Source organism: Odontesthes bonariensis, chromosome 18 (genome assembly GCF_027942865.1).
Source record: "Odontesthes bonariensis isolate fOdoBon6 chromosome 18, fOdoBon6.hap1, whole genome shotgun sequence".
NCBI lineage: Eukaryota > Metazoa > Chordata > Actinopteri > Atheriniformes > Atherinopsidae > Odontesthes > Odontesthes bonariensis.
Genome location: NC_134523.1, coordinates 3,075,585 through 3,090,356, shown reverse-complemented (window position 1 = coordinate 3,090,356; position 14,772 = coordinate 3,075,585). Strand labels below are relative to the sequence as shown.

General features: G+C 41.1%; 1 protein-coding gene across 1 annotated transcript; it reads right to left on the bottom strand.

Annotated features, from left to right (window-relative positions):
• Positions 1–1,524: 1,524 nt before the first annotated feature.
• On the bottom strand, positions 1,525–6,977 carry sh3bgrl3 (SH3 domain binding glutamate-rich protein like 3). Its single transcript, XM_075449595.1, has 4 exons — positions 6,846–6,977; positions 4,615–4,782; positions 2,132–2,255; positions 1,525–2,096 (listed from the first exon to the last, which is right to left on the bottom strand). Exons 1-3 carry the CDS (start codon positions 6,888–6,890, stop codon positions 2,190–2,192), a joined length of 279 nt encoding a protein of 92 aa, XP_075305710.1. The 5' UTR covers positions 6,891–6,977; the 3' UTR covers positions 1,525–2,096; positions 2,132–2,189.
• Positions 6,978–14,772: the final 7,795 nt, after the last annotated feature.

The window sequence follows — 14,772 nt, the reverse complement described above, 5'->3', positions numbered from 1 at the left end:
ATTCCCAACACAAAACAGTTAGTGAGAATGAATCAAAGCATCCACACAGATAGATTCAACTCCTTTTTATTTGCTTAACCCATAAATCACTTTTCACAATCTTCTTGGAAGACAACAGCATTTTATTCCCTATTTTCTTCTTGTTTTGGCCAAGGGTAATTGGTCCAAAAAGCAAAGCAGGAGCTCAGAATGGAATGTCTAAACAATGATTCAAAGTGAATATACATCAATAACAGGCAAACATCTACAGCCATTGACTTACAAAACAGTGCACAAACGTGGGGTGTAAAAATCACAGGGGCGACCGCATCTTAACAAGGAGGACGACAGATGTTACGAGAGGCAAATCATGCAGAAGACGTAATACACGGGCGCTTTATTTCAACAGAGATCAATCAATGGAATGAACGCGAACATAAAGAGTGAAGCCTTCATTTTCCCCATGTGCTGAGTGTCCCCACAAGGCTGGTAATACAGAGTTTGGTCAACCTGAACTCATCGTTTTGGATCTTTATGCCTGTTCAGAATGAAGCGGCGTTCCAGTGCATAGTCACGTCACTGCATCTCCACGCCCAGTACAATCAGTGAAGCTGGAACCTGAAACAGTGTGAGAAGAGGCTACACGGCTGAAAGCTAGAAGGATTCACATCCTCTCAGTCAAATCGCCGACACTCACTACGAAATGCTTTCTTCCGCTCGTTCGGCATCTTTTGCCCCGTCAGTAATCAATACAGAGCATCCGATCGTGTCAGGAACAGGCTTTTCAAGTTGTACAGTAAAAACAAGAAGAACGTAGAATAGGCAGGAAATGCTAACACTACAGTGAATATCCACCGGCATAAATGCATTAAAGATGCAGTCTATTGGCACCAAGTATGGAATGAATGAACCTGTTCATTCTGCTCCACTGGATGCTAAAATTAAGCAGTGACCCTCGGAAAGATCTACTGAGCAGAATGTTAATAAGTCTGGCCCATTACAGGCTCAATCAAAATCTACAAATTGGTGTCATTTGGTTCAGAAATCCAGCGCGTTTCAACCAGAAACCAATTCCGGCCGTTTCTTAACTCTTCCATTGAAATGTCCTCACCTGAACACCTAAAGGAATTTCCCCATGATCACATTCTAACAGCCATGGAGTGGAATCTTTTTGGGTGGTCTAAGTGGCAACACTTAAATGCTGGAAATGGGCCTTTGAAGCTAGCTTGTAGCATGGGAATTCCACAGCAAGATCCCTTGAAATTTCGAGATTCCACAACAAACTACATGGGGTCACGACCTCAGCCTGTTTAACTGTAGCTACGGCTCTCCTCACCATTGATTTTTTTTTTTTTTTAGGAACAAAACTCCACACCACGGCGCCCCATAGTGGCATGAACAAAAGAGGTTAAATTTCCCTTTGAAAGGGGGCTGAAACATCAACCGTCTTTCTAGCTGCAATCTTCAGACAATTCCAGCAGTCGGGGGGGGGGGGGTAGTTTCTATGAAGAAGGTCCAAGAAGTCATTTGTTATTCTAATATTGGCTACAGTGGGTTCCCATTTCATAACCCATATACCGCATGAAGACACCTATGAGCCAAAATGAATAAACGCCGTCTGCTTCTAAAAGGTTTTGATTCCTAAATGCGATTTTAAGACTTTGCGGTCCTTGCTACCTCCGACTGTGTTTGCATGTTTAACATGGGAAGCTGAAGGCTACAGAAAAAGACACCAAGATATTTAAGACTGACTGATGATGGGCTGTTTGGTCTGCAGAGGATCACATAGATTTGGGTTGACTGTTGTCATTCAGTGGATTAGTTTAATCTCCGGCGATCATGTGGCCGCAGCCGAGATTAGTCGACCTAATTACAGCACTTTTACCCAGCCCATCGATGCCTGGAGGACTAGGAGTGATTAGTAACACTAGTCTGACAAGTAAAAAGGTCTGAAAAATAAAAAATAAAAATAAAGGACACATAGGAAAACAGATTAAGACTGATTTAGAGCTGAACGGTGCAGTAGGGGGAATGTGCGCCTTCTGATTAGGTGGATTTGGAATATTTGGCATTCGTCGTTATGGCGTTGACAGAGGGGTGGGTAGACACTGCCAGAGGTGCAGAGACAGACTGGGTGTAGGGCCTCCAACAGGCCGCAGGGTGGTGGGGGGGGAGATGGGTCTTAGAGGGAGAATTTCACGCCGCCCTCCTCACGCCAGTTTCAGAAGCTGTTCCACTGTATCTGCTTCCACCGCCTCAGAAAACATTTCATAGTTCTGTGGAGAAGAAAAAATAAAAATAAGAAAAAAAAAAGGGTCAACAGGCAAAGAAAACCAGAATTTCCCACAAGGCAGCTGGGATCTTTCCACGTCAAAACCCCACGGTTCCAGCTTGTAATGACATCTTCAAATCAGCCGACACCACCGAGTACATTCCTGACGAGGACAATGAGGGGATGCCATGAGATCTGACCATGTACCAGCACCTCTCCACAGGGAAGTGCAAATGATGTATGCATGTTTATTTGAGCTTTAGACTTTAAAGCAGTTATCAACATGTCTGACTTACTGCTTTTTTCTGCGCCTGGCTGAACCTGCCCGTTGTTCTCTCAGGTAAAGAGCCAGGTCTGACTGCTGTTGGTCCATAATAACTGAAAACAACATTGCATTGCTTTCAGGTGAGATCTGTTCTGTTATCTGGCGCCAACGCATTGCTTTTCCATTCCATCTTTTATCCGAGGTGAGGACACAGCGGGAAAAGGCCAACCTGAACTCGTGTCTGACGGCAAACTCAACTCTGACGGCGCTTTGCATCACGTGCATCTGCGCAACATAATAGCCCATGATTACCGAAAATATACTAATATCAGCACGAGAAGGCAATTAAAGGAGAATTCCGGCCATTTTACAAACATATCCCATCTGTTGGAGACCCAGGGAAGTTGGCCAAAGGGAAAAACGTGAGAAATTTTCATGCCCGCTGCGCAAAGTTGTCCGATTGCGCTGATTTCCATGAAAGCGGGCTCTATCTGGCAAGCGTTTAACCTTTCCTGAGGCTCTTAACGTGTATCAAAATACTTTTGACCGAACTGGCCGTGGTGTCAGTAACAATACAATTCAACCCAGGGGCTAACCATACCATTAGCTAGCACAGACATGATACATTTGGAGATTTCAAAAACAGCGCACCTTATTCTCTCAGCTTCCGTGTTCCACAGGCGTGGATTTTTAACTTTTTTTTTTTTTTTTTTTTTTTTCCTCAAACAGTTTTTCTCACAAATTGTGTGCAAACGTGTGCCATCCACAGATGGTTTGAGGATTCATTGTCCCATCTACATGCATGTTTAAAGTTAAAATCTGTGGATTATTTGAACAGCTCAGTGTCTATGCAAGATGTTTGTTTATAAATGGCAGTGGCACAGCCACCCTGTACCTTGCACATGTTTAAAATAAAAACATGAATATATTAACCTGTGTATTATTTGAAAATCTTAGTACAATAACAGAGTAGCTATGTTTATACACGGCACTAGGCCCCGTTAAATATAAAACACAATTGTATGCCATATAAATAGTAGGGGGGGTCCCTGCTCCAACTCCATCAGTTTGGGGGTCCCTGGCCTGAAAAACGTTGAAGACCCCTGCACTATAGTATTCCAAAATTGTCTTTTATGGTTAGCCGCTGGGTTGAATTGTATTGCTGCTGACACCACAGCCAATTCGGTCAAAAGTATTTTGATACACGTTAAGAGCCTCAGGAAAGGTTAAACGCTTGCCCGATAGAGCCCGCTTTCATGGAAATCAGAACAATTGGACAACTTTGCGCAGCGGGCATGAAAATTTCTCGCGTTTTTCCCTTTGGCCAACTTCCCTGGGTCTCCAACAGATGGGATATGTTTGTAAAATGGCAGGAATTCTCCTTTAAGAAGGCATTAAGTCTATAATGTTGAAATATTACTGTGATATGCAAACTGTTGTTTGCAAATTTTGCATTCGTCTTTTTTCCCGCCATCTATTTTGGTAAAATTCTGCCACACTGCGATGTCTTTGACATGGATGGTAGAGGAGGACTCACTGTAAATCAAACGCTCAAAATAAAAATAAATATTCAGCAAACCACCGGACGTTGAATAACGTAGATGTTCTTCAATCGACCCGTCTCTAGTGGGTTGGACTAATCCAAAATAGTGAAAACGGGGCCAAATCGCTTATATTAAAAGTAAACTAATGAAAATTGCTGCTGGGATTTGATTCTTTTAATAAGCCATGTAACTTGCTATGATCCAAGGTTTTGAACAGGTGTGATACAGGTGTGTGGCTACAGCGTGCACATCTGATGCTGCTCACAGTGGTCCTCAGTGTGCTCAGGGAGCTGGTGTGTTTGCCCAGACACGTGAAAAATTAGAGGGAACATTGGTTGGAATCACTGCTTCGTACATCAGGTCCAGGATGTGTGCAGCACATATGAATCGAATTCATGTACATTACCATTGGGATTCTTATTCGAGTCCACATATTGGGGGAAACATAGGGTTCCAAACATCACATTTTTAAATAGAAGTTCCATTCAATCTGCTGGAAACTTAAAAAAGAAATAAAAAATAAAAAGAGGTGTGTCGAGTGCAGCTTTCCTCACCCCACAGTACTGCTCTTCGTTGAACAGCTGGGGAGGGACTGCCGTGGGGTCCCCAGCCTTGCTCCTCATTTCGTCACGAAGCTCCCCGCCCACAGAGATGTCGATGAGCTCGTACTGGATGCTTTTACTGTCGAGGATTCGGATCACTTCCGCCTGTTGAGACTTCACCTGAAAAACGCCAACTTCCGTCAGAAATGTAAGCTTAAACTTTTGTCCTCTCCTCCTTCAAATAACCCGCGTGTACAGGCCCCAAGTCCAAAATCAAACCATTTCTTCTATATGGTACAATATCTCTGAAATGGTATCCTCCTCTGTCTTTTACGATATATACAAGTATAACAATCATTATTATTCAGAAAGTTCAACTTTAGTAGTTGAAAGATCAGTTTTCCAGGATGGAGCCATGCCATGGACCGTTCCCAGACTGGTGATCCATCACCGAACATCACGTTTATCCAATCATCATCAGTCCAGGACTGCTTCTCTTTAACCTGTTGGAGCCTTTTTCTCTTCCGTTTGGCGGTCAGTGATGGTTTACGTTTGGATGGAAAGTTTACTCCTACACATCGACTCCCGTTTCTGCCCCTTTGTCTTTCACTTCTTTTGTTGCATATTTTCTATTTTCAAGCAAACTGCTTTGAGTTTTCCGCCCCGACGCTTTGACGTCTTGCTCAGTCAACCAGTATGTTTCCCCTTTTACAACCTTCCCACTTCGTTTGTCCTCGCTTCACATTTTAGACGCAGCTCACTGAGAGCGACCAACATGTTTTGCCACACTCGTAGGGACAAAGCGGTGGCTTTATCGGGCTTTTGGGCGATGATTAATAGGCATGTGAACGCTCTATCTTTTTTTTTAGGTGACTGAGGAAGTTGGGAGGGGGAGTTTTGAAAAAGCGACCACACCCAAGTAACACACAAGCTGGTGTGTGCTAGATGTAAATGCCAGTGTCACATCCCCAAACCGAAAAAGAGGAATTGCTTTGACCTCCTGCAGAAAGTTGTGAAAGCTCAACTGAATTTATTTTTTTTTTTCATTATTGTTTTACAACACACTAAACAAAAGTGCAGACCTAATTTCATAGATGTTGGCTTGTACAGAGAGGGAAGTGTTTTAGAGAAGTGTGCTGAGCTCCAACCACGGCAGAACAACTGGTGAATTGGTTTCAAAGAGCTGCAGGAAGACAGAAAACGCATTGTGAAGCAGCAAACCAGGTTACCCCGAGACATTTCTGCGCGAGAGGGTTAAAAACGAATGCGCGTCACGAAACTTTTAGCCTAATAGGTACCAGATGTTCGGCCCAGGGTTGAAAGTGTTGCGACAGCTATAACACAGGCTGGCTATTCAAACAAAAGATGTTTACACTGTGGATTTTTCGACGTCGACATCAAACTTTAGTCGATCCATTCTAATATAGCGGATCGAATTATGTGGCAAAGCTTAATTACAAAATTTAAGGATTTAATTTTAATCACGTTTATCTACAAAGACGTACGTCTAAGACTAAATGGACTGGCACTTTTCCTAATTCAGTCCTTTAATGCTTAATTCGGCTTGAAATATAATCACCAAGGCAGCTCTGGTGATTAAAGGTTTTTAAATTTGGCTCGCTTTCTACCAGCTTTCTGCATCTTTCTACCAGCTGAAACAACATTGGTAGCAGGTGTACCACTCTAGAAAAATGGAAACGTTGATATTCATTTTTGCCGGAAACAAGTCGAGCTTTAAACTGACACCATTTCAAACGAAGTTCGTAGCAAAGTTCTCCCCCGCAAACAGGAAGCGGATACAAGTGACCACAACTAAGTTGGCCCGTCCAGTCGACGCAACAGAAGTACTCTTTCATTTCTTATTGACAGTTCAGTGATGTCCCTATATTGAGATTTGTGTACTAATACAGCTAGCCAATATGCTCGGTAGAAAAACATTTCCCCATTCCCCCCCGCCTCGACACGGGAATTCAAGTTGAATAAAATAACATTCATCGACTCAACACGTTCTTTAAGTTTGAACATATTTCATGATAATAACTCAAATGTTCAGAACACGCACGGCCTCGTTATGCCGACGCTCCCACCCTTCTAGAAAGAGGCAGTGAGTTGCACAGGCCCGCTGTAGGAAGCTATGACTGACAGGGTGCTGGGTGTGTCTGTTAGGCAGCAGCGTTGTCAGCCGCCGCCGCCGGAGCTCGAGACTCGGACATTAAACTTATTTAATTATCAGCCTGACTCACCGTCCGCGAGGCAGTAACAGTGGTGTAGTACAGTTTGACTCCCATAGCTGCGGGTTCTTCTTCCACTCTCTCTTTGTGTAGCGGCTCGCAAGTAGCTCCCTCTGGCTCGTGTCAAGTTGAACGGTTACTTTATAAACCGGAAGACGGGCGCGCTTTCTTTCAAAATAAAAGACAGTGGAAAATACCCGAGCAATTCAAACGCGTCTGATAGACAGGGCCGGCCCAAGCCTTTATGGGGCCTTAAGCAAAATTTCATTTGGGGCCCCCCTACCTCAGCTCCAGATGCCTCATTATTCCACAGGCTACACTGTTATGTGTGTAACGGACCCACAATCATTAGCATTATTTGTAATCATCTTACATTATACAGGTGTCATTCTTGTTTTTAACCTTAAAGGGATATCAAACTCATAAATATGGTTTAATTAACTTCTACATAAAGAGTGATGTATAAGTATGGCTCATTAATTCAACTATTTGAAAGTAACATCAGCAGGCTGGAGACTGCATTTATAGTAAACACGTTAAATAGTTTCATTTCTTTCAGATGTGCAATGGTGTGCAAAATGTTCAAAATACAAATACAAAATAGAATCAAATTACATTCACAATATCTTACAGAAAAATAAAGTTGTAATCAAAATTGAATACTTAACTAATAAATACAAAAGAACTGTTAGTTTACTCATTTGTAACACAGATCTGCTCTCGCATCATCAATAATTAGCTAGTTGTCTTCTTTTAAAAACAGGAAATTGTATGTTGTACTCTGGCAAACTTGAGTCTATTCTCCCACTCCATAGTGAACCTATGTGGAGTTTAAAGTGACAGTACACAACTTTATTCCTATGTTAACGTGATGGGGTGTTGATCCCTGTTACTCCTATATCAGTTGGTCACTTTTGTAATTTCTGTTTATTTTTCATTCTCCCGGATGCTTTTGATTTGTTTCCTCCCACCCTGTATTCTCTGTTCTCCTCCTGAGACCCCCCCCCTTTTTTTTGTAGCTTGCCCTCCACTTAATTTCTCAACTAAGCCTCACCCCCCTCACAGAGAATTCGAGACTATCCCACACGCATATATACATAACAGTCTCCACATGTTGCTTATAAGAAGCAGGCCTATGTGTGGCTGTACCTGTAGGTGATTCATTGCAGCCAGTGACATATGGGGTTTTGTGCATGCATGAATCATGAAATAATTTCATTGAAAGCACATGTTTAGACTTTTGTGAATGTACTGCAAGCACAAATGTGTAGTCTACCTATGCATGTGGTCTAAGCGGTTCTATGATTTTGTTCAAAATATGGGGATGAAAAATATACCAAACAAGAAATTGGTAGAGATTCAGGCTAACCTAGAACAATCTGGACTGTGATTATGTAGCTTAAAAGCCTAATGTAGGCTTGATGGAACTTGAGTGTAGAGCAATGGAAAAGTGGCAGAAACTACCATGACAGATGAAAGAAGCTTTTAGATGGCCACAAACAAATTTTAGAGGCTGCTAGTGTTGCTAAAGGTTCCCCACCTGCTCTGTCGGTGTGTCTTTCAGTGCATGCCATGTACAGTTTCTGCCCCAAGACTGTTGTCTTTCTGGTGTTATGAACTCTCTCAATTTCTAGATTTGAAAAAGAGTGTCAATTAAACAAAAAAAAAAGAAGAGTAGATTTTGCTCTTTTGAACTGCCAAAAAGAAGAGCAAATCTTGACAAAGGAGATTAGAAATGACTAGAAATAGTAGGACATTGTAAGCACGACACTCTTGTCTTAGCAGGCAGACACCTCCAGAGAATGGGCTCAGTGGAGCAGAGGAAGCCTCTAAGATTTAAAGCATCACTCAGCAGAACCACACACAGAGTAAACTCTGCTGCATGTGGGGCCATATTACAGTGGGAAAGCAGACCTACCATTTCACACTTCAAAGTCCAGATAATATTTCTAACAAAAGGGTTCATGCTCCAAATCTGTGTATTGATTATTCTATTCGTTATTTTCAACGATGTGCTGCGATTCTTTAGAGGCTTTGTGAGGACATCTCTGGAGTTAAAGGCTAGTGCCAGCGTGCTAACATCATGCTAACGGCAATACTGAAAAGCCGATGCCAAAATGGTTATGATGTTTGTCATGTTCGCCATATTACTTAAGCATGTTAGCATGCTTGCACTTGCTATTCAGCACCAGCTAAGGCAGATGGAGGGTCGTTTGTTTAGCAGAAAGACGATTTACTGATAAACCCATTATTTCAAAAACAGGATCCACTCTGGTACTGTCCAGTATGACAAACTTGACATTTTCTATATTGCCAAACTGTAATCATCTTGATAACCGTTTTAGGCATCACAGTGAGACATTGGCAAATCATCTGTGAATTGTTGCTTGCTGTAATACTCTGGGTATTTTGAGCCTCATTAAGTTTACTGAGCTGAGATGAAATGTAATTATCAGAGGTGAAGCAGGCTGTCTGACTCCTATTGTGAGTCAGAGAGGAAGAATGTGGGAGAGAGTCCAATGGGACCATAATTCAGCTGATTCGGGGATTTAGGTGAATAACGGAGCGATGCTGTGCGGGTCAGGTCACACAAGCCCACAGTAAGACTGGACTGCAGAGCCAGGCAGGAAAGTCAATACATGTTCAAGGTAGCTGAAAACAAAGAGAATAATATCACCTTTCAAGTTCACAACAGAGGAAGCAGACCTGCTGATGACATGAGAAAACCAGGCCTTTCTGAAAGCGTGTTAACCTCAATGAAATGTGCCCTCATCAACACACGAGGGCAGCAGAAGGACATGTTTTTATTAGAGAGCAAGCAAGTTGCATAAAGGAGTGTACTGTTTGTAGTGTGTTATGACTTTCAAAAGTTTACTCAAAAGGAAAAGAAGGAAGAAAACAAACCCACAAAGCAGGAGAAGGCTCTAAAAATGTAACATAGCATTTCCAGCTTGCTGTTTCCTCAATTCGGAGAGAATTGTTAAATTGTTACACTCAGCTGCTCTGTGAGTGGATTGCAAATCAAATCCTGTGTTTACCTACCAAAGACCTTCAGGACTATTGAGCAAACTGAAATGGGGATGCTTTGTTGGACTGTCTGGTACTATTTAAACAAATATGCCCTTCATGGAATATTCATCAAAAGAAAACCTTTTCTGCACATTCACCACAGAAAGCAAGCACCAGAGCACATAAACATTTGAGCACGATCTTTTGGAAAGAATTGCCGTAGGCTGATGGATCTTTTTGACTGCAGTGAGCAAAGGTAGGTTTGGATGGATGAGGGTTCTGAATTTCATATAAACAAAAACCCTTTTGAACAGTTAAGCATGGAGGTCGATAGATCATGCTGTGGGCTGGTGTCATACCGAGGACTTCAAGTTTACAAGCTGGAACATTTGCCAGAGGGGCTGTTATAAGTACAGATTACGCAGGATGTCCAAACATCGGCTTTGGGTCCTTTTTGTCTTTTTTTTCTTTGTTCTAAACTGTAGAAGACTAAATAATATGGTAATATAACATAAAAACATACAAAAAGAGTCTCATCGTTAACTTCACATCTTTTTTTAAATCAGTTAGTTTTTCACTTGCTTAGCTACTGGAAATTCAACCAAATATTTGCATGCCTTTCATCTGACAGAAAAGACTATAACCGATTATGGCTAAATAACCCAGATAGCATCAGAAAGGTGTTATTTTTGTTACAGGGAGCAGGTAAAAAGAGATAGTCAGACTCCATCCATAGGCTAAAGAAAATGAGGCTGTAAACACCTCCAGGGCTCATTAATCAACATGTCATGTTTTGGTAGTTTAATAACCCTTAGCAAAAAGTAGTTTATTCAAGTGTACTTCAAGTATACTTATTTTATACTAAAACTGAGGTAGTATACTTGAAGTTTATTTTTCATATACTATATTTTATATACTTAAGAAAAGTATAGTGAAGTATACTTGGCTTATACTGAAAAGTATAAAGAAAAGTCTAAGACTAAGTACATTAATACTAAGACTTACACGTATACTTTAAAACTAAAGCTTAAACTTGTACTTCGGTATACTTTAGTATACTTTTTAGTTTACTTTAGCATCTTCCAAATGCATAAACATGAACATAAATAGTATGCTACAAGTAATATGCAAAGGAAATTTACAAGTATACTTAATTTATAACAACTAGTAAATTTTTTAGTAATTCTAAGTTCATAAAAGTACACTCAAAGTATACTTAAGATTACTTTATTGTCATGTAGTCAGTGGGGTTACATGGCACTGTAAAAATCGGATTAAGGACTAAATTACAATAAGACTGAGGTATTAAGTTCATGTAGACACCTTAATCTGACAAGAAATTGATTTGGATCGGGTCAGACTTTGTGTTCTGCGCATTGCTCGAGATTTTTTCCCTGGATCGTGAACTGGAAGTCAAAGAAGACGATATTCCTGTTGTCGCCGCCGTCGGAAAGAAACAAACAACGCGATGGAGAATGCTCCGTTGGGCATCTTATCACAAATAAAATGTAGAGGGACGCAGCTTCATCTTGCTCTTCGTTCTCCATCTTTCTCCAATGCCTGAGTTTGTTGTTGTTGTTGGTGGTGAAGAGGTCAACAGGAAGTGGCTCTATTAGCAACAGCTGGAATGGGTACAGCGCCACCTATCATACCGGGGTATGACACGCTTTGTGCCTCTGATCCCATTCATTCACCACCATGTTTACTTGTATAATTTCCCTTGCTCAAATAAGGAGCATAATCCAACTATAGCTACAATCAAATTAATCTCATCATGTAGACCCACTGAGTGATTTCACTCTGCTGTATCCACCATGTTAAGACCCAAGTAGGGCTTTTAAAAACATTTTTTTTAATTTTGTTTTGAGTTTAGAAGGACAAAGCAGAGCATCAAATCGGGCTAAATGAATCTATGCAATCAATTCAAAGTTCAGTGATCCTTGACACAAAAGCTGCTGCCATTCCCAATAATTATATTACAGAAGAAAAAGCCACGTTTGCTGGTTCATTAGCTTGGAGAGATTTTTTTCCCCCTCCTGGTTTTCATTGATGAAACAAGGTACAATTGTGCAAAAAAGAAGAGAAAGATCTGGGGGATTCTTGGAGCTTATTTTAAATGGATGTGGAGATACACAGCCATAACAGTGCTTGATATAACTCCTCATGCAACTGCAACTTGTAATTTGGTGCCAATAAGTAAGTAATAAATAATTAAGATGTGGCATGTTAATCTATGTCATTTATCATTTGGATTTAGTTTTGAAGTCAGGCACCCCCGTCTGAACTTTTGAAATATGTACGCATCAAATTCATTAAACAAAATGTATCAGCTTCAACATCTGTTGATTGGAAACGTTTTTTTTTTAATAACGTATTATTTCAAAGCTTCAAAGATGTTCGAGCTCATTCATCCATTTGTCTCATTGGGCCTTTTGAATTCTGTGTCACATGTCAGATATACCTGAAGCAACATCAGCATCCATGAAGATTATTTTAAAGTAGGCTGATTGCTTACTTCCTTGAAAAATATTCACCACAGTTCGACCCCTGAAGTGCCTGCCTTCCATCAAAGGAACAAAGAACTCAAAGATGGTGCTTGGAATTCACTGGCCTAGTTGGCTGTTGCCGAGGCACTTCTGAGGCACTCAGAAAGCGAGCAGTTTTGTTCGTGAATCTGAGGTCCAGCTCTGCCATTAGCTGAAAGGGTGGCATGCTCAATGCCTGCAGGGCCTATTGCAGTTTCCACACTAGAGAAACATTCCCCAGTGGGCGGGGTTGTGTAGCCTCCTGGTACCACACAGAAACAGTAATTCAGTCACTCCTATGCTGGTTGAGATGCTATAGATGCCTTTAAAAGCCAAGCTAGAACTTTACAACAGAAGAGAGACCTGTTTTCACAAATTCAAAAAAAAAAGAAAAAAAAACAGCTGACTTAGGTTGCCAGCCAAAGGAAAAAAGAAAAAGCTCTTGGCTCTACTAAATGGAGGCATGACATAGGTACATGCAGCCTTACGTGCAAATGTTTTAAATGGAAATTGAGGGCAATGAAGCCATGATTCACTCTGCGCTTTAATCAATCATGATCTTAAGAAAGATCACAGTCTGTCACTGTCGAATGTATTTCAGAAGTATGCCTTGATAAAAAGCGCTTCTGGTTGCCACGGAGACCAATTAACCGTTCAAGACAAAGCCATCAGGTTTGGCATCAAAGGCCCCTGTCATGCTAATCTGGATTTAATTCAATACAAGTTGTAATGCCTCTGAAAGACACTGGCTGCGAGCATACTGCGTCATACTGATCACCAAGAAAATAGCAGGGCGGAAGGATGTTGTTGCTTCCTTTGCACTGAGGTCAATATGCTCCAGATAACTAAATTGAGAACCACAATTCACAGGTCCCGTTATACAAGTATAGTATTTTCAACCTTTAATATGTCCATATGGTATTTTGTTACAAGACTGGTGATGTTCAAAATCTGCAATCAGGACAATGGCTGAGGATTTCTGCTTTGAATATGTTAGTCTGACTGAAACTTTGTGAGACCGAGCTTCTAAAAACCGAGTGAACACACCCAGGTAAAGTGGTTGTGGATTCAATCATTCAGCACTCAACTACACTTAAATGGCCAAAGCTCTCTGTAGGAGCTCCATAGTTCCATATATTTGCATCTTCAGAAGCATTTTCAGGCCGTCGCTCCGCTCTAATAAAATCCCGATTCTATAACTGCAGCAGCATCTGACAAAAATCACCATTTAAGTAACTTGAAGACCAAATCTGTGCAGCGAATTCAGTTATACTGACGTGCAGGGCCGCTGACAGGTTTGGCTGGGCCCGGGACAAAATTCTCTGAAATGGATATGGACTGAGTGGAGTTATGGCTTTCAAAATCCTACCACAATAAAACTCACGCTATTTTATTCATTTAGAGCTCATAAACTGCACATTTCATCAACCATTTTTCACTTGACCAAGGGAATCATGTTAAGGGTACTTTTATTTATCGCCAGACCCGCGTGTATGTCCGCTGAACTTTCTGAGAATGTTCGGGGAACAAGGCGGAGCCCATTCATCTGGCGAGTGTCAAGTTAAATCAGTCTAAACGAAAGTTACAGGCTACCCCAAAACGTCACGTTTATAACCCATTCCTTACATTCAACTCTATCTAAATGGCAATTTCACACGTTGCCATGTCTATACTGGCTTATTTTAAACAAAATGAGGTTAAACCAGAGCCGCGTTACACTGGCTGTCATTCAGCTGACCGGGGATGATTCTCAAATCAATTCAGCCTGATTGGCGTGCGTGCCTGAAACATTTGGACATATTTGCGGACTAATGAGCATATCCCCCCATTTTCTTATACGATCCACGTCCACTCGTGTACTCGTATGCGGTTTCTAAAACAGTGGTCCAGTTAAGTGACCAAGTCGAGCTGTAACCTCCACAACTGAAAGCTCACTTTCTTTCTTCTTTTTTTTTTTTTTTTTTTTATTTAATGGTTTTGGAGTTGCAGAAAAAACGCAGAAAGAAACTTCACCGAGTGAACACATGTAACATCCATACACTTTAATTCAGAAAGGCACAGACAAGTGTATTAAGACACACAGTGATTGCATTAATAGTCTGCAATACATAACACGTCTACAACAGGACATATTCGAATAAGACTCTCATTAACATACATTAAATCCCTCATAAAACATCCAGCTTTCTTAAATACATTCAATTGGCAGGAAAATAATTCCATCGAAGTGCTATGAAGTCGAAATAGTGGTGGCACGACTGGATGAAAGAAAAGAAAGAAAAAAAGACTAAAACTCAGATTGGCAATGAAAAACATTTCACAGTGCATCCTGAAAGATTTAAAACCTACATGTATACCAATGAAGATGGGATGTTTAATCCTAAAGCTTTATCATCTGGAGATTG

Excerpts from the sequence above, each read along its gene's own strand:
- sh3bgrl3 (XM_075449595.1), bottom strand. The coding sequence starts at position 6,890 with ATGGGAGTCAAACTGTACTACACCACTGTTACTGCCTCGCGGACG. Across the intron at positions 4,783-6,845 it reads CTGTTACTGCCTCGCGGACG|GTGAAGTCTCAACAGGCGGA; the intron begins GTGAGTCAGGCT and ends GGCGTTTTTCAG. Across the intron at positions 2,256-4,614 it reads ACGAAGAGCAGTACTGTGGG|AACTATGAAATGTTTTCTGA; the intron begins GTGAGGAAAGCT and ends TCTTCTCCACAG.